This window comes from Mustela nivalis (genome assembly GCF_964662115.1).
Source record: "Mustela nivalis genome assembly, chromosome: 13".
NCBI lineage: Eukaryota > Metazoa > Chordata > Mammalia > Carnivora > Mustelidae > Mustela > Mustela nivalis.
This window is the reverse complement of record NC_139032.1, coordinates 74,439,031-74,458,289: the sequence shown is the minus strand read 5'-3', so window position 1 is coordinate 74,458,289 and position 19,259 is coordinate 74,439,031. Positions and strand designations below refer to the sequence as shown.

At 55.2% G+C, this 19,259-nt stretch overlaps 2 protein-coding genes and 1 long non-coding RNA gene across 38 annotated transcripts in view; 2 read left to right on the top strand and 1 right to left on the bottom strand.

The window, feature by feature from the left end:
• Window positions 1-8,595, top strand: part of WHRN (whirlin) — a 90,205-nt gene extending 81,610 nt beyond the window's left edge. For all 7 annotated transcript variants that reach the window (XM_082697110.1, XM_082697113.1, XM_082697114.1 and 4 more), the window contains 5 exons: window positions 2,903-2,974; window positions 4,264-4,801; window positions 6,593-6,774; window positions 7,322-7,444; window positions 7,734-8,595. In XM_082697110.1, coding sequence (XP_082553236.1) covers window positions 2,903-2,974; window positions 4,264-4,801; window positions 6,593-6,774; window positions 7,322-7,444; window positions 7,734-7,916 — 1,098 coding nt within the window. In that variant the 3' untranslated portion in view covers window positions 7,917-8,595. The remainder of the gene's footprint in view (window positions 1-2,902; window positions 2,975-4,263; window positions 4,802-6,592; window positions 6,775-7,321; window positions 7,445-7,733) is intronic.
• Window positions 8,596-10,023: 1,428 nt separating this feature from the next.
• LOC309846507 lies at window positions 10,024-12,602 on the bottom strand. Its single transcript, XR_014301966.1, has 2 exons — window positions 11,272-12,602; window positions 10,024-10,472 (listed from the first exon to the last, which is right to left on the bottom strand). It is a non-coding gene; the product is annotated as an uncharacterized lncRNA (long non-coding RNA).
• AKNA (AT-hook transcription factor) overlaps window positions 12,136-19,259 on the top strand; it is a 50,619-nt gene continuing 43,495 nt past the window's right edge. For 4 of the 30 annotated variants that reach the window (XM_082695424.1, XM_082695439.1, XM_082695415.1 and 1 more), the window contains exons 1-2: window positions 12,136-12,238; window positions 18,199-18,293. In XM_082695424.1, coding sequence (XP_082551550.1) covers window positions 18,251-18,293 — 43 coding nt within the window. In that variant the 5' untranslated portion in view covers window positions 12,136-12,238; window positions 18,199-18,250. Of the gene's footprint in view, window positions 12,263-12,525; window positions 12,807-12,834; window positions 13,362-18,179; window positions 18,294-19,259 lie in introns of those variants that run through there. The other 26 variants (XM_082695429.1, XM_082695426.1, XM_082695434.1 and 23 more) reach the window with 20 other exon arrangements.

The following is a 19,259-nucleotide window of genomic DNA, read 5'->3' as shown; positions in this document are numbered from 1 at the left end:
AGGACAGAATTCCAGGTCTTCGGTGCCGCCGTGGACTGTCACCCGAGTCCCCCAGGTGCCTGCAGCTTAAATCCAGGGACAGGTGGCAGTGGCTACACTGAGTGTGGCAGAGGCCCCTCCTGCCTGAGCACCTGACAGGTGTTACTGCATCAGCCCCGGGAGAGAGGGACTGCCGTGACCCCATTCTGCAGGTGGGGAAGTCAGCACCGAGCAGATCCGTGGTTTGCCTTCCGTCTCTTGGCTGCGAGTGGCAGAGCTGGGTGTGATCTCAGCGAAGCCAGGAGTGGTGCCACTTAGTGAGCGGGAGGGCATCACGCCTCCTCCCAAGGATCCCCTACAGTCTTTGAGTGCCTGACGCTGCCGGCAGCATCTTCCCGGGAGCCAGTGTGCAGGCGACGGGGCTGGAGACAGTCAAAATGCTGAGGTTTCCATGGAAGCCTCAGCTTTGGTGGTAAAATGAGGCAGGTGTCCCAGCCTGGGACCCAGAGGCCTGGGTATGAAAGGCTGCGAGCCGGGAGGGCCGAATGCCTCCCTGGAGGGCTCGCATGACGGGTCTTTGTGATGACGTGCCTCTTGCCTGCCCAGAAAGTTCAAGGCTCCAGGAGCGTCATTTGGGATGGGGATCAGTGTGGAGTGACCTGGCAGCCTGTGCCCCAGGGAGTATGGCGTCAAGGGACCCCTCCGTCCTGACCCACTGCCTCCACCCCAATCTAGGCCACCATGACCACTCTCCACGGTGACCTAGTAGTTGGCCTGCCTCATTCTCTGCCTGCTGGGGCCTCCTCCATGCCAGCCTGAGTGACTGATGAATTCATTCACCCATCGATCCATTCGCGGATTCATTTGCTTGTAAATATTTATCAAGCAGCCCCCGTCCTAAACACTGAGGATAGATAGAGTGGGACTAGGTGGTCCTAAGTCCTGCCTTTGAGCAGTTTGGTGTTTTTTAATTTATTTGACAGACAGAGATCACAAGTAGGCAGAGAGGCAGGCAGAGAGGGGGGCTGAGGCAGGCTCTCGCAGGGCTTGACCCCAAGACCCTGGGATCATGACCTGACCTGAAGGCAGAGGCTTTAACCCACTGAGTCACCCAGGCGCCCCCTTTGAGCAGTTTTTATCCTAATGGGAGAGACGAACAAGAAGCAAATCAATACTATAGCACCAGGCAGTGGTATGTCTTATGCAGAAAAATGAAGCATGGCCAGGGGGTAGATATGGCGGGGGGTGGGGGTGGGAAGGGGTGCTGTTTTAGACTGGGCTGGTCCAGGAAGGCCTTATTGAGGTCAGAGCGAAACAAAGTGAGGATGTGAGTCTGTGGAGGGCAGGGAGAGCAGTGAGTGCTAAGGCCCTGGGGTAGGAAGCACCCCATCCTGCTGGAGGAGTAGCAAGTAAGGGCCCAGTCATGAGGCACAATGAGTGCAGACTTTGGAATTTTCTCCAGGGAAAATGGAAAGACGCAAGAGGGTGAGGAGCTGGGGAGAGAGATTATCTGATTTATGTTTCAGGGATTACATCCTGGTTGCTGGGCAAAGGAAGTAGAGGAGAACAATAAAGCGGGGGCGGGGGTGTGTGTGGGTAGGGGTTGTAATTTTAGGTGGGGTCGTCAGGATGGACTTCTCTGAGGAGGTAGTATCTGCGAAGGTCTTGAAGGAGGGAAGAACAAAGCATACCTTGTGGATAGCTGAGTGGGAGCATGTTCCGGGCAGAGGGGACAGCCGGTGTGAAGGCCCTGACACGCCTGCATTGTTCCAGAGTGGCTGGAGAGGAAGTGAGTAAAGGGAATCTTCACAGAAGACTAGCTTGACCACGTCACCATGGCAACCCGCTGCCCTCAGCCTCAAGTGCCAGCAGCTCCATGCTTGAGTCCTGTGGAACTGCTCGAAGATTCTCATACCTCCTTCCTGCTTTATGCATGCCCTGCCCTCTGAAACACCATCGTTCCCTCCTTTGCCCCCTTTACCCACAGGACTCAACTTTAAGTCATGCTCCCTACTCCAGGAAGCCTTCCTTGATAACCCCTCCCCAGCTGCTGATACGCCTGTAACTCCTCACTCTGTGCACGGTCTCCTCCTTGCTTACTTGTGTCGAACCCACTTCCTCTAAGCTTCTGACAGCAGGTGTGGTGTCACACTGCCTCTGTGGCCCCCTGCCCTCATCAGTCCGGCCCCGAGACTGCTCACTATTGATGGCCGCCTTTGCAACGTGAGCCCAGGGGTGGTGGTGGTGGTGGAGGCTCGTGGCCATCCTGGGCTCCGCGGGGTGGAGAGATGGCTCCACTGAGCCCTCAAGGGAGCTCCTTTAGAGAGGGGCGCTGCTCAGCCTCCCAGGGACGGCCTGCAGGTGACCTAACAGCAGCTCAGTGTCAGAGGGAGCATGAGGCTTCTTCTGTTGAGTTCGAGAAGGAAGCAAGAAATGGGCATTTTTTGCAAAATAAGGTGTGTTTAACCCTTGACCCCCTGCCTCACAATCGAAACCATTAAAATTTAAAAAGAGAGAGATTCCACCTCTCACTGGCGTCCTGCCATTGTCATACCTTCCTGGGCTTCTGTCTGCGAGCACCTGTGGGTTTGGGAAGGCGCTGAGGGTGTGGAGCATGGTACCTGGGTCCCAGCTTCAGGAGTTCCCAGGCCAGGCCAGAGTACCCCCCCACCCCCCACCAACAAAGATAGTTCACCACGGGAGGCCTGGAAAGCTTCAAAGAAAAATTGATTTCAAAACGACCGGCATGAAAACCAACATTAATTTTGATGTGTCAATTTCCCAAGAGCGGGGCATGTCAGGACAGGGAGAAACCACAAGAAGGTGTCACGGGGCCCATTATGGATTAGGGTACCTCGGAGGGCAAACTGCTTTCTCCCTGTGAGTTTGCATTTGCTCACACTGCTTTCTTCTGTGTTTCTAGAACACTCTGGACCTGGAGGAAACTGGTGAGACTGTCCAGGGCACTACAAACACCCTCCCCGATGTTTCCCTGGTAAGACCCTGTCTGGCCCTTTCCTTGAGTTTTGCCCTCCCTGGTCTGCCTGCGGCCCTGGAGTGCTGGCTCCTCAGTGAGAGCCACAGGAAGGGGACAGAGGCCCTCTGACCCGGTACCAGGCCTGCACACAGGACATCGATCAGCCCTCTCTGGCAGGAGGCACGACGGCTCCCAGCCCCTCCTAGGGATTTCAGGCAGGGAATCAGGCTGGTTTTTTTTTTTTTTTTTTTTGCCAAATCACTATTACTTTTGATATGTTATCTGAACCATATCATAACAAATACTGACACATGGAGTGTGTGACCTCCCTGAAGAGGCCATATGACAACACCAAAAATTGAAGTTAAATGTGACCTTGGACCCCTGTGTGCACTTCGGCAGCCCGGGCAATATCACTGCGGTTCCAACCCAGATAACTTCTGAATGGCCTGGACTCTGGAGCCAGGTGCTTGGGTTCAAATCTGACCTCTGCCACTGACTGTGTGACTTCGGGCGAGTTTCTTAACTTCTCTGTGCCTCGGTTTTCTCCTCTGTAACATGGGAATAATAGTAGTGAACCCACCCCAAGTTTATGGCAAGGGGTGAATGGGTCCACATAAGTAAAGCATTTGGGACGTGCCTGCCCTGTTGTCAGGGCGTTCAAGTGCTGGGTGTCGGCCTAGGCAGGGGGTAACAGCAATGATGCTATCTGGGGCTCCTGCTCTCTGTGCACCTGCTGGGCACAGGCACCCATCGACACATGTCGCATGGGGCTGCTCACACCCCCGCACCCCTGCCAGGCAGGTGCAGATTTGCCCACTGCCCAGAGAGGTGCTCCGAGAGGCCAGCTGTGCCTTGCCTAGGACCACACAGTCCCCGAGCCCATGTGACTGTCCCCTTCTGTCCGTTCCCTCTCCCTCCAGTCCTGCACATCTCCTGCCTCTAGTAGCCACGATAATCTTCCAGAAAGAAAAGCCAAAGAAATGCTTTTTCTGTTCCTTCCATTCTCCACATCCACCTCTAATTAAGTCTTGTTCCCTGTGACAAGGCCTGGCTGATGCCAAGAACTTGAGTTCCCACAGGTTAACGATGCCATCCCCAGAGACGCCCGCCAGGATGCCGACGCTTATCAGCTGCCGAGCCGGGGGGAGCAGTTTTCCACTGGGGTGTTGCATTATTCAGAGCAGCGTGGCCGAGAGCTGATAGAGCGGGACAGAATTCCAGCCGCAGCCTGGGCCGCTCGGGGCTCCCCTCGACCAGCCGCCATGGGGTCTGACTCCTTCTACTCCTGTTGGGTCTTTTGGCAGGACGACGTCAAAGCCCCGTCCGAGGGGCTGCCGAGTTACAAGCCGCCGCCTCCTGCCCCACCCCTGGCCCAAGGCCACAACCGCCCACACGCCCCGCCGAGGAAGCCAGGGAAGGAGGACCTCCAGCCACCGTCCTCTGCGTCTTCCCACAAGGGCATCGTCTTCTCGGCTCCCAGAAACCACAGCCCACCAGCGGGGACCGCGCCTGTCCCGGGGGCCTCCTCAGCACAAGACTCGCCCTCCTCCCCCATTTATGCCTCTGTCTCCCCCCCCAACCCCGGCTCTAAGAGGCCCCTGGACGCCCACCTGGCCCTGGTCAACCAGCACCCCATCGGCCCCTTCCCGCGTGTCCAGTCACCCCCACACCTGAAAAGCTCCCCCGCAGAGGCCACACTGGCGGGGGGCTGCCTCCCGCCACCCTCCCCCTCCGGCCGGCCAGACCCAGTGGGCACAAACCAGCACTTTGTCATGGTGGAGGTGCACCGGCCCGACAGCGAGCCGGACGTGAACGAAGTGAGGGCGCTGCCCCAGACCCGCAGTGAGTACTGGCCGCCACCGCGGGGGATGGGCTCGGAGCACCCGCGGCTGGTTTTGGGGGCATCCAGGCATAGTTAGAGTGGAAGCGTGTGCAGGGTCCGAGTGCCCCGGGAACAGGGTGCTGAGTCCGTTGGACACAGGTGTGAGCCCTAGCGCTGCCACTTGAGAATTGCGTTACCACGGACAAGCCACAGGATGGAGGTTCGGTGACAGCCCCACTGGGTTGCTGGGAGGATTGGGCTCCTGCCCCAGAGCCCCCGGTCCTGGCCACCCGACAGTCTCCATCTTCCCACTGAGACTGGGGTTCCTTGAGGACAGGGGTGGCCTCTGTGATCTCTATCCCCTGAGTCTGGGACAAGGTGCATGCTGGGGGAAAGACAGGCATGGAAAGTACTGTCCCTGGACCCCTGGAGGTCTCCAGATCTGGGGGCGGGGGAAGGGGTGCCGGGGGAGGCCTGCAGGCTCAGATTGCAGGCTCGAACTTGCAGAGGCTGCGGCCCCAGAGCTTCCAGACAGTGTCCAGCTGACGGGGCGGACAGCAGTATAAAGCCGGTTTTTCACTCGCAGGAAGCTGGAAGCCTTGGCGGGCTCTAGATCTGGCTCTAGATCTCCCTTCCCTTAGCAAGTTGGGTGCCTCTCGCTGGATTCTGCTGCCATCTTGTGGCTTAAGTCATGTATAGGTCCCGCTGTGGTCAGGGAAGGTGGCAGGTTGGGGGCTCTGAACTGAGTGCCTGCTGTATACCAAACAGTGGGCAGACTGGGATGCAGATTGCAGGGTGCTCATGCTCAGGAGCTCAGGGAGGGAAGGCAGCTAAGGGGACAACAGGCCGGATGCGGTGAGAGAAACCCGAGGTGTCACCTGAGCCCAGAACACAAGAATAAAAGGTGTCCGTTGTGTGGGGTTTCCTGTGTACCAGATACGGTTCTAGGGGCCCTGCCTCTATTAGCACCTCATCTAACCCTCCCAGCAGCCCCGTAAAGCTGCTACTGTTGTCCGCATTTTACAGATGGGAAAACGGAGTCACAGAACATTAACTGTGGAGCAGTTAACTGTGGGCTTCACTCTACACATCACAAATAATAAAATCTTTATGATAATGCTGCTAGATGGGCATTGTGGCTCCTATGTTAGAACAAAGCCAGGGAGGCTCAGGGAAGCTATGTAACTCGCTGGGGTTGCTCAAGCTGGGCAGAAAGGATTCAGACCTGTCCTGCTGGTCTCCAGAGTGTCCCAGATTCAGGGGCCCAGCCCTCACACACACAGCAAAGCAGCTCGGGTTTGACTGGTGAATGAGGGTATGTGCTCACCGCTCAGCTCAGGCCAGTTGGGGTTGTGGAGGGTACAGATAAGGGAGGGTAAACCTTCCCTTGTTTTATTGAGAAGCTAGAAATTTAATTTTTCTGTGAAATACCTTAATTGGAATATGTTAGTTCATCATTAAAATTGGAGATCATTATGCAAATTAAAAAATAATAATAACCCATATCTGTGGGCTGGGTTTGCCTCTTGACCTCTGTTTTCATCATTACGCCATGGACAGAGAACTGGGTGGTCAGAGCAGAAGACCTGTTGGCCTTGAGGCCAAGCCCTGGGTGGAAGGGCAGATCCCAGTGGTGGAAAGGTAGCACGGTGTCTCGCCTCCCTCCAGGCCTGTGATCCCTTCATTGCTCCCTAGTCCATGCCTGGGGAATCCCCACAGCCTTCCAGCTTGTAGCTCCACCACCTCCTCCAGGAAGCCCACCCGGACCCCAGAGGTATAAACCCCCACTCTCCTCCCGTTTCCCCTTCCAGCAACCTCCACACTCTCCCAGCTCTCGGACAGTGGGCAGACCCTGAGCGAGGACAGCGGTGTGGATGCCGGTGAGACGGAAGCCAGCGCCCCGGGCCGAGGCAGACAGATGGCATCTACCAAGAGCAGGAGTAGCAAGGAGCCACCTCGGAACGAGAGGACCACAGAGGGGGCCACCAAACCGGTGAGTGAGGAGGAGGGGATACAGAGGACTGAGGGGAGGGCAGGCCCCAAGTGGGGAACAGGAGGTCCCCCAGCAGGGCTCAGCTTGACAAGTACCCACTGCAGGGAGAAAGTGAGCCCCCAGCACTGGAGGATGAGGGTCCTGGGGGTGAGCACTGTATCAGGAATCTGGAGGCCCAGTTTAGGTCTCACCTTTGCCAGACATTGACAAGCCAAGCGCTAAAAGCCAGTCCTCAGGGACTTCTAGCACAGGACTGAGTCGGCATGCTGGCTGAGGCAGTCAGGCCTGGGTCCGAGTACCAGGACCCCCACCATCAGGCAGCCTCGGGCCGACCCCTTAACTTGAACCTCGGCAGTTAAAGAGCTGTGGGCACCTGTTCTTAGCTTAGTGCTAGCACACTGGCAGCGCCCAGCCCGGGGCTGTCGTCTGAGCCCTTCTGACCCAGTGGCATGTCACTGCCGGTGCACGCACACACACCCCCAACACCCGAGCAAGGTCTATCCATGGAGAAGGCCTCAGACACTTGTCTCCTTGCTCACGCTCACAGCCTGGACTCCTGGAGCCCACGTCCACCCTGGTCCGCGTGAAGAAAAGTGCGGCCACCCTGGGCATTGCCATCGAGGGTGGCGCCAACACCCGCCAGCCTCTGCCCCGGATCGTCACGATTCAGGTACATCTTCGTGCGCCCCACGTGACTATTTCTGCCTACCCCCGAGGGCCCCTCTCTTGGCATCCCCAGGGTTCTGTCCCACACATACCCCCCACCCCGAGGATGACCAGCCACCAGAGGCAGACCCAGGCTCTTTGCCCTCCCTGAGCCTATTTTCCTTGTCAGGGCAGTAGACCCCCAGATTGTAGCCTGCTTGACGGGGTTGGGCCTGACCCAGTGGGTGTCTAAGGCAGGCCAGCCTCGCCCTTAGCCGCCTCGAGCGCCCCTACCCTGTCTCTCGCCCCTGCAGCGAGGCGGTTCAGCCCACAACTCCGGGCAGCTCAAGGTGGGCCACGTGATTCTGGAAGTGAACGGGCTGACCCTTCGGGGCAAGGAGCACCGGGAGGCAGCGCGCATCATTGCAGAGGCCTTCAAGACCAAGGAGCGAGACTATATTGACTTTCTGGTCACCGAGTTCAATGTGATGCTCTAGAGGCTGGGGCCCGGAGGCCTCCCGCTGCTGCCCAGTCCCCGGCCCCGGTCCTCCTCCCTCCTGGTACTAGTCAGCTCCCGGAGGGCCAGGGCTGCATAGCCAGGGGCGCAGGAAGACATCCCCCCACTCTTTCCCGGCCCGCTGGCCCAGAACCAGGAGAAGAGAGCCGGATGAGGAAACAGAAGGTCAGGTCGGGATCCGGTGCCATGCTTGGCGTACACAGTAGGCGCTCAGTACAAGTGGTGGGAAGGAGAGAAAGTCCACCTGAGGCCTGCCAGGGCCTGTCCCCCTGGGTTGGATGAGGCCACTGGGCCCCGTTCCCTGGCCAGCTAGGACCTAGCCAGTCCTCTGGTGTCTGAGTCTTTATCCATTGTAAGACCACCTGAGAATTCATTGACACGCCCCCACCAGGGGCATCTCGCAGGACCTTTAGTGCCACAAATAAGCGTCAAGCACCTCCCCCCATTCACACCCCCTTTCTTCCTGGTTCCTTATTCCCCCCATAATATTTATTATTTATTTCCCTCTCATCACCCCTGGGGACCCCAAGACCCCAGCTTCCCACCCTGCCCCCAGCCTATCCCAGAGGCCTTGCAGGGGACCCGCGATGTCCGTGTATTTATATACAGAGCTTATGACTTTAATTTTTCAATAAAGAAACCTGAACAAGGTGAGTGTCCAGCGTGCTGTGTGGCCTGCTTTTGTGGTTGGGGTTTTGATAGCTTAACCTAAAGTGGGGGGCGGATAGAATAGAGTAACACACACCACTAGCCTCTCCCCCTGCCCCCCACCCCCATGTGCAACACACAGCAGGTACACGGGGCACATGAGCCACACCCACATCTTGGAGCACCTTACTTGAAGGTTGTTCACAGAAAATACTCTTAAAACAGGTATGTTATGGGACTGAATAGGGATGTTTTCAGATACGGGGAGGTGGCCTGCCTTTGGGGGGATCAGGAGGGGGGAAAAGGAGGAAACCAAGCAGGGCAGGGATTTCAGGCAAACTCCTGGGAGGTGGCTGCAGCCTGATCCCACAGGGCCCTCTGGAGTCTAAGTGGTCCAGAGCCACCCCCACTCAAGACAAGGGGACAGGGCTTTCATGCTGTCAGTCTTTGGATAAGGCCTGGGGACAGGAAGGGGGAGAGAGATAGTAAATTTCCAATCACACTCCCATTCTTCACCTGTGCAGGCCAAGTGTTCCAGGAGCGAACGGCAGGGGTGTTAGAGGCAAAAAAAAAAAAAAAAAAATGGTCTGCTACATAGCCCCAGAGCATTTCCGTCAACCCCAGGATTTCTCTGGGACAAAAAGACTTGGAGAAGTCCTGCTTTGTCCAGCCCTGTGTTCAGAGGTCAGCCAGAGCGGGGTTAGGGGCAGCTGATGTGCAGACATGTGCCAGATCCTGCTTTTAGCTGACCCTTTCCCCTCCCCAGCCCAACGAGACCACCTGAGGCCAGGGTCCTGGGATTCCACTTGACCTCTGAAGCAGCCCGTATCCCTGAAGCCCCGGCCCCTCCAGTGGGGACTCTTTGTGCCCCTCCTCAGTCTTAATACCCATGCAGGGAGTAACTCCCACTTGGTCATCAGGGCTTAGATCTCCAGGCATCAGATGCCAAATCCTGCCTGGCCATGGGTCAATGATCTCACCTTTCTAGGTCCAAATTCCTATCTGGGAAGTGGGTGTGGTAGTCCGAATCGTGACCTCAAAGATAACCCAGGTTCTGGCAATGTGAGAATGTTCCCTTACCTGGCAAAGGGACTTTGCCTAAGGGATTAAGGCATTCAGATGGGGAGGTTGAGCTGATTTTCTGGGCAGGCCCCATGTAATCCCAAGGATCCCTGGAAGAGGGAGGCAGAAGGAGACTTGATGGGCGGAGGGAACGGTATTGTGGCTAAGGAAGTGGAGGTTGGGATGTGCTCTGAAGATGGGGGAGGGACCACCAGCCCAGGAATACAGGCAGCTACTAGACACTGAAAAGTCAGGGAAAGAAATTCTCCCCTCGGATCCTGCGGAAGGGACCTGCCCTCCTGACATCTTGAGGACAGCCCAGTGAAACCGACTTTAGACTTCTGACATCCCTTTGTAAGAGAACAAATGAGTGCTGCTTGAAGCCATGAACTGGTAATAATTTGTTACAACCACCCCAGGAAACAATTCAATGGGGATCCAGCTACTTGCCTCTGACAGTGGTTGGGATGCTGTGCGTGGGTCCCGGGAACCAGGCTCAGAATCAGGCTCAGGGTCAGCCCCAGGAAGACCATGACAGTCCAGATGATGGTGATGGTGAACCAAGGGCCCTCTGGCCTTAGAAACGCCACACCCTTTGCAGTCTCGAGTCCTTGTGCATCTTGTTCTGAACTGAAAGGTTTTCATCTATCACCAGCCCACAGTGAATTTCAGCCCAGCCACTGACCAACTCTGTGAGCTCTGGGCAAGTTGCGACCTCGTGACCATCCATGCCTTGAACCAGCCAACTGACCACAAGCTCCGACTCCACGAGGCAAGAAAGCTCACAGCCGCTGCTGCCCATTGCTTCCAGTTGAACTCTGAAAAACTAGGACAAGAAAGAGTTTCAGGAGCTGTCGTTTCTAGAATTCTCTGGCTCGACTTCGGGACTGTGGTCCATTGGGCATTAGGGTCCCCCTCTCGTGGAATTTTAAACAAACTTTAAAAAAATTTCTTTGCCAGTGGGCTTAGAAAGGTCAAGTTCTTGCCCAAAGTTGCAGAGTTAGCAGGTAATAGAGGCTAAATTTGGATGCATGGCTGCTTGAAGTCCACATCATAAAGCCAAGGACAAGCATGTGTCCTGTCTTCTGAAGGGACCCAATACCATGGGTTAAGGTAGTTCTGAATAATGGAGCAGGGAGGGGTCAGAGGCTCACCCTGGCCACACGCCCTTGTGGCCCTCACTTTATTCATGATGCCAGAATCAGGGCAGGGGTGGTGTGGGGACAGTATTGCTGGAGAGTCTCAGGGTCTGCTGCTAATTGAAGAAGGCAGAAAGAGCGCATGTTTTTGGCCTGAGCCAGGGCCTGCCCAAGCAGGTGCTGAGCTGGTCTCCAAATTATCTGGACCTTGCTTTGCCTGGGAGAAAACAGGGTGAGGGATAGAACAGCCCAGTGTGAGGAGTGCAAGGATAGAGAACAAGACCCCGCTCAAAGGGTCCATACTTCAGAGTCTGACATCTGGAATCAAATTCCACCTCTACGATTTCCCGGCTGTGTGATCTGGAGCAAGTCACTTAACCTCTCTGAGCCTCAGTTTCATGTTTCAAATGGAGGGCATAGTATTCACCTAGCCTATAGGATATTATAAGGACTGGCTAAAAAGTTTGCTGTTGGCACGGAATATACCTTTAGTGAACAGGAATGGCTGCTGTGATCATTACTGGGCACCTGCAGGAGCCTCAGGCCCCCTGGGGAACTGGGAAGAGCGATCTGCTAAGAGGATAAGGAAGTGGCTGCAACACAGTTGGACGCGGGTCCCCAGGAAACATTCTTCCTGTCTTGGGGCCTATTAACCCCCTTATGAGACAGGGTTGGTAGAGGAACTCTTGAAGTGAGTGCCGTTGATTTCTTTCTTCTGGGCTTGGCGCTGGGTTTATTTTATCCCCTCCTCGCGGCAGCTCTGAAGTCCAGTGGCAGAACTGGGACGGGGAGCTGAGGTCAGTTCGACACTTTACACCGCCACTCTTCAAGGCGAGCTGTCAGGGGACAAGGGATCTCTCTGTCCTGCACTCACCGCGGGACTCTGGGCAAGTCGCGATCCCTCTGCAGACCCGGGTTTTCCCCGCTTGCTCCTAGTGGTCTGGACGAGAGTGGACTTGGAGGGCAGCGCCAATACCCAGCTACCTCGCAGGAGAGGACGGATCACAGGAGGAGCGCACAGCAGTCCTTGACACGCAGGAGCGCAAGGAAAGTTTATTAAGATTCTTAGGACTGTTATGAAGCACTCCGTTTCAGCTACGTACGTTTGTGCTTTCTTGCTCACTCTGGCTCCATGCGACCTTGCACAAAAGTCTTAGCTCTGGGCCTCAGGCTTCTAGACGCCCTCGGGCGGGTTCCAGGAGGGACACAAACCCAGATGCAAGCTCTGCAGCGCTGGTGGGGGGGCCGAGTCTCTGGGGGCGGGCCGCAGGCGGCTGGCTCTCTGCGATTGGTGGAGCTTCCCGAGGCCCCGCCTCCCAGGGCCCTCCCCGCCCGTCACAGGCCCGCCTCGGGGATTAAGCAAAAAGTCACCGCCCCGCCCCGCGCCGGGATTGGAGGCCTTTGTTTGCCGCTCAACTCCAGGAAACCACCGGCGCGCGGAGACAGCCAGCAGGTGAGGCGCGGGGAGGGGCTCACGGTGGGTCGCGGGCGGGTGCTGGGCCCTCGCCGGGCCTCAGTTTCTCGGTCTGGGGAATGGGGTGGGGGGAGAGCGGACAGCGCCGATGGGCTCCGATCCACAGGGACTGCTCTGCTCTCGGCCTCTCCCACGTGGAAAGCCCACGCGCGCGGGAAGCAGACGGATCGGCACTCCGGGAATGGGAGGGCGCCCCGGGCGCGCCGTCAGTGTCCAGTCCTAACCTCGCCGGCTGCTGGGTTCCGCGGTCTCCGCCGTCGGCCTCAGTCTCCACCTCCGCACAATGGGGGCGTTGGCTTTTTCTCTCCCTCTCGCTCGCTCCGGCTGGGGCTGGTCTCTGGGCGGGGAGGGGTCCCCAGGGAGTCCGGGGGTGGTCCTTGGCGGGGCTTCGGACTGTGTTTGGGTTGGAGGTGTGGCCCGGGTAGCTGTGGTTACCGGGGAGGTGGGACTTCTCTGTCCTGGGATTTCTGCGCGCTGCGTTCTCCCGGCAACAACCCGCGCAGCCTGACAACTCCTCGGAGCCGCACGGCCTCCCCCGACACCTAACGCAAGTTTCTTTTCCTCTTTTTGGCGGGGGGGAGGGAGGGAGAGCAAAGGCCAGCAGTGAGGGTGGGCAGCTCCGACTGCGGCAGGAACTGGAATGGACGGAGAAATCGGGCCAGCCTTTCTTGGTACACGGATGGGGAGACTGAGGCCCAGAGAGGGGGCGCGTCTTGCCCGAAGCGCACAGCAGGGAAGGCGCAGAGCTGGCCTCTCCCCGATGTGATGTGGCTGGCGCTGGCGGCGTGCCAGCTCGGAGGAGACTCTTCCCCATTCATTTTGCCGGCTTTTGTCGAAAGCCCTGACAGGTTGGAGAGGATCATTACCTAGGTTTCAAAAGCTTCTGCTTCTCAGTGATAAAGTTGGAAAGGAAAGTTGTTGGTAACAAACCCGGGCTATTTTGGAGTTGAGAAGAGTTGCCGAGACAGGTTGCAGAGAAAAGAGACATTGTTTCTGTCCTCTAGAACAGAAGAAATTGTGGAAACCAAATCATGAAGAACTGAGGTTAGACACCTACGGGGACTTCCCCAAGAGAATTTTCCAGGCGCCGCCTCTAGATTTGGTGGGTTTTATTTTTTGGTTCTTGGTTTTGTTTTGTCAAGAAAACAGAATCTCTGCCTATCTGTTTGAGGGGGCCCGAGTCTGGCTTAGGGGGATGGACCCCATGGTGTTTTGGGGACATTTTTAGTTTATTCTCACAGGCGGTCTCAGTTCTTCTGCAGGAGGGAGAAGGTGCCCACATGGGGCCTTGTCTCCCAAAGTCCAGTGGTTTGCGTTTGAAACATGTGATGTGAGCCCTTCTTGCACGGGGATTTCATCAGCTCCCACCAGCCCGCACATTCTGCTAGAGGCACTGGGGTTGGGGTTAGCAGCGAGTCTGGGGATGTTCCCGGGCACTGCCGCCCTCATGCTGAGAGTGTATTTTGGAAACTAGTGCCTGCCAAGGACATTTCAGTTTACCCCTGGGGGTGGAGGGGGGAGATCAGGGGGGTGGGAAGAAAATCTTTTTAAAGCATCCAGCTGAATCACCAGAAAAATCCCAGGTCCGTTGTATGTTTCTTCAGTCCTGGAAGGTGGGACAGATCTGGGCACGGGGAGTTAGAGGACCTTGGTGTGAGTCCCCAACCCAGCTTGCATTCTGAACGCCTCAGTTTTCCCCTCTGTGAAATGGGCATGGTAACACCCACTCCAGTTCAGCTTTAAGGCTGAAGTGAGGTGGAACCATAGAAAGTTTCATTCAACCCACATTCCACGTTTGGAGAGGAGGAATCTCAGGCCCAAAGAAAGAAAGTCACAATAGCATTGACACCAGTTATTGGTTATTGCTTGCTGTCTTCTAGCCACGGCGCCAAGGATTTTACTGCAGTGACTGAGGTCTGGGTGGGTGGGAGTTTTCGTCACCAGTCACTTTCTGGGTTCCCAGTATGGAGCCCTGGACATAGCAGGTGTTGAGTGCAGTGTCATTGATTCCTCGATTCTGGCATTTAGTGTTCACATTGTTGCCATGAAGTGGGTGCTGCTATTCTCATTTTACATAGGAAAAGCCTAAGGTTCAGAGAGTTTAAGTCACTAAGCTGAGATCACACAGCTTTTCATGGGAGTTAATTGGTCCGTCCTTCTGGATGTGCAGGGGTGAGTCATCTTGTGAGAGCTGACCGTGTGCATCTCTTTCCAGGGCTGTGCTAGTGATAGTCACATTGGTACCTTGAAATTGGCCATCATACGGGTATTTATTATACTATGGAACTTGGCAGATCAGGCCACAAATTGGGCGTTTTCTTTTCTTTATTTTTTTTAAGAGAGCTGCCTATGAAGGCTGTTGTGGGCTGGAAGGCCAGCGTTGCTCTGTATGACAGCAGGATGGGGGGTTTCTGACTGTGCAGGAGGGCTCCAGGGGTGCCAGGCCAGAAGACACACACCCCACTGCAGTTTTCCCAAAGTGTGGGATTTGGGGAAGGAAACCTGTATGAGAGGAGGCTCCTGGTCCCTTGTGTTGAGTCACGCAGTGCCCCAGCTGTCCAACTTGGGAGCAGGTCAGTGTGAGCCTGAATTCCGGGGCCAAGATGTCTGGGCTTTTACCTGAATGTGACAGCAGCCATCCGTGTTCTTTAAGCAGGGAAAGGCTTGACCAGAATGATGCTCTGGGAAGATTTATCCAGCTGTGTGCAGCCAAGGGATGGGAGGCTGAGCCAGGCACTAAGTGACTGGAAGAGGCACAGGCTGACCTGGGAGCCAGGACGAGGCTAACAGTGTCCCTCCTGAGTTTTCCAAGCCCCTCCCGTATGCTAGCACATGTGCAAGCACGGTGCAAACACATAATCCCCTTACTTTATAGGCGCACCCCTGAGGAAAGTGTTATCCTCTGGAGATGAGGATATCAGAGGAGTTTAGAAGGCTACCAGATCTGGACCCAGGCCTTTCTGCCTCAACCCCTTATATTTTTAATTCCTGGGTGCCTCCTTCATTCCAGTGTACTATCCCAGCTTCTGGCCAGGTGCCAGCCAGACGCCAGTTCAGTTGTCAAGAGTGATCCCTTTCTCCCAGGCCTGGTCCTGCACCAGCCCCTAGACCCTTGCCAGCTTTCCCTGTTCTGGGGCAGAGGCTGGTGATATGGGCCGAGTGTGATGCCCATCTGGCAGTCTTCTTGGAGTCTTCAGTCTTCTCGGAGTCTTGAGTCCACAGCCAAGGACCAAGGACCAGGAAGGACCTCAGGGTCCAGGAGGCTGCACTCAGCCCCTCTAGGTCAAGGATTCATTTGGAGGATAATGCTTTACTTGTGGATGCAAATCGAACTCTGCCTGTCATGTGCTGTGTGACTCTGGGCAAGTTGTATGACCTCTCTGGGCCTTTCCTCATCTGTTAAATGCCTGATGACAAGGGATCTAATCAGACAACACACACCATATCCCAAAATGTGAAGAGTGGCTAAGATCCCTTTCTTTCCTTTTGTGATTTTCCTATGTTCCCACATGTTGCATAATGGCTCTATGTGCAGCTAGGAGTCAGCTTGAGATTCCCTCTGCCCCTCCCCCTGCTCGCGTGCTCCCCCCCCACCCCGCAAATAAATACATAAATAAAATATTTTTTAAAAATCAGGATCTTAAAAAAGAATAGTACATATTTATTTTACTCTTTTTTGTAAAGCAACTATTATTTTTCCAAAATATACATAAGGAAAAAGTAAACTTGCCTGCAGTCGTACTACTTGCTGCTAATTACTGTAAGTAAGCATTTGGGAGCGTCTCTCGCTCTCCCTTCCTCCCTCAATTCCTTCTCCTCCTCCCTATTTTACCCTTTCATTTTTTCTTGAAGGGATTTAAACTGGATAGAGATTATTTTATAACTGGTTTGTTCACTCAGCGTATCACACTTTTTTACGGGACTGCACCTTCGGCCACAGTAGAACTAATACTAGCTGCGTAAAATATCTTTGAGTGGAAACTGTCACGATTTGTTTCCATGATCCCCTGCTACTGGACACTGAGGTAGTTTTCAGTCTTTTCACTTACTGCAAGGTTCAGTCACAAATGATGAAGACCATACTGTCTGGATTCAGACAGCCTGGTTCAAAGCCAGCTTCCTCTCCTGTGAAAGGGGATACTAATTCCTGCCTCCTTGAATTGGCACGAAGATCAAATAATGACGTCCGAATCCATGCGACGGGCTTCAGTAATAGGTGCACAATAAAATTGTACTGTAATGTTAGCAATGCATTCCTGGCACCGAGGTATCTTTGTTGTTGTTGGACTCTTTTCATGGAGCGTGAATTTAAGAGTGTGGGTGTCTCTGTGTGCAAGTGTGTGTGCATGTGTGTATTTTCCACCATATGGTCACATCCTCTTTATAACCCATGTTTTGGTTGGTGGAGGAAGGCCTGCTTCCTCCCCTACTTCACTAATGGATTGGTGACCCCTAGAATTGATGGGGGCCCATAGGGAAGAAGGTCACAAGGAAATGGCAGCGTTTCTCTCTGCCTTGGGAGAGTTAGCCATCCCCTTTTCTGTGCAAGACCCAAAGTGAGGGTTGTGGCTGGTATTAGGGAAGCTCCGGAGCCAGGAAAATTAAATTCAGTCCTGTGGGGGAGCAGGCCATATGGGCGTTTCACAGATCTGGCCAAAGTCATTTATTCATGAGCTCTGTGCCAGCTGGGCCATGGGCCAGGACGTTAGGTACGTAGTCTCATTTATCATCCCAATGATTCTGTGAAATCAGTATTGCCCCTTGTTTTACAGAGAAAGAATCTGGGGTTCAGAGAGATTGAGCTGCTTGCTCATGGCCACACAGCTTTTAATGAGAACCTGGAGGTCTCTGCACACGGAGCACATGTTCCATAAACCCCTGTACCCTCTAGCCTCCCATTACCCTGGTATTTCTACCTGTGTAGGCAAGTAGAATCAAGAACCTGTAGATTTAGCGCTAGAAGGTCATTTCTGATAACCTCAGAGATAATCTCATTAAGCCCCAAGTTTCCCAAGCTAAGAGCAGGGAAGGCCCTTGTGCATTATGACTCAGGCTCTAACTTGGGTCTCCCCTTCCCCAGTTCTTCTTGGCCAGCTCCTGCAATCCTTACCTGCCCCCCAAGACTCCCTGTGGATTTTCACTAGAGGGTAAAATCAGCAATGTGGGCCGAGGAGTGGGTGACCTTAGGGAGGGTTTTCATTTATTTTCCCAAGGAAGGGAGCCACCATGAATTCTGAAGTTGCCAGTCAGCCCGTGCTTTCCCCCAATGGGTGGGTAGCCTCGTGGCCCCCCTGTACCTCTGGGCCCCAGGATGTTGTGTTCAGTCCCGGGGCATGTCCTGGGCTGCACTGGAAGGCTTGAAGCAAGGCAGACCTACCTTCCATTCAAGGCTCCCAAGCTGAGCCCTTAGATGGGGCTCAGGAGGGGATGTGGAGTGAGGCCAGAGGAGATGGCTGAGTGGTGGGCAGGGGGAGTGTGGGTGGGGATGGCATCACTGTGCCGGAGCATCAGGACCCAAGAGCTAGAGAGAATGAGTGGCCAGAGGTTCGTTGGGCCCTGTGGGCCGGAAGGCAGGTTTGTGCCCCTGCAACAGGATGTGGGCTTGTTTCTGGTAAAAGTACTCAAGCCTGGGGGCCAAAGGATCTTGTTGTTGTTTGTTTTCATTTTAGTTGACTGGGAACTAATCCCTTCCCCATCTTTGGGCCTCAGTTTCCTAACCGGTAAATGCTCTCACTCCTGTCCTGCCCACTCCCTAAGGCTATTTTTCGTAAAGCATCTGGTTCAAGGACAGGAGAGCCGTTTAGAAAAGCTGGTGAAAGGCTCTGTGTGGAACCAGAGATTCATTATCGAGGTAGAACATTGGCTTAGGGACTTGCAGTTAGTGGACAGCAAGCTCCACTACCAATTTTATCATGCACAGGTACTTGTTATCTCTGCAGGCCCCCCGGTGGTGTAGGCTCCCAGCTTTGCTGTTAAGAGGCGGACCTTTGTATGTGTCAATCTTCACCGGAACTCCCCAGCTTTGTGACAGCAGGTAAGTCTCTCAGGCTCTCCTAGGCTCTGTTTACCCACCTTTAAAATGGGGATGTCACACCAGTCTGCCAGGGATGTGAGGGCCACAGCCAGCCTTGGGCGACAAGCGAGAGTCAGTAGATGACCCAGCATGTATCTGCTGTGCTTTTGCCGTGTGGCAGGCGCTGTTGCTGGGTGCTGGGAGCTCTCAAGTGCCAAAAAGATCAGAAGTCTAATTCCCAAACGGTTCTGTGGGGCTGAGATCTGTAGGTGGCCTACAAATTCCCAGGAAGAAGTGGGGTCGGATGATGAAGGGGAGCACCATGCGTTTGTCCTCGCATCAGCAAGGAGCGCACTGCTGAGGAGGGGGGAGAGCGGGGGGGGGGGGTGGGGGGGGAGGCTGGAGAGGCGCCTCCCTCATGGGCGAGCAGTGGGGCAGAAGTGGAGGGTTTTTAAGCCCAGATGGACCACGTTTGCACACTTCTATTTTGGAACCATGCGAGTGGTGCAGTGTATGGATTGGAAGGACCCCAGGGCTTCCCGGGAGAGGCTGTTGCAGGAGCCTTGCACGGATGCAGGGGTGGGGCGGGTTCTGGGGAGACTGAGGAATCAATGATGGATGGATTTCTGGGATGTAAGAGAGGAAAAGGTCCAGAATGACAGTTGGGTCTTAGTTAGGTTTAGGGGGATCCAGGGGCCGTGGGGCGTGCCCGGCTCTGGCAGCCACCTGGTGTTGCTGGGTTGATGGCGGGGCTGCCTGGGTTAATGACCAGGGAGGGAGGGTGAGTGAGCGACAGGCCCGTCAGGGGAGCCTGCCCCTCACACAAAGACCCACACGGTCACCAGAGCTGATGGGGAGGGGCCTCGTTAGGGTTTGGCTCTGTTCCACGCTGGGCTAGGGGCTGCTGGTAGAACCTCGCCACCCAGATGTGGGAAGAAGGCAAGGAGTGGGGGGAGGGATGGGTTGACTGATGTGATGAGGGCACCA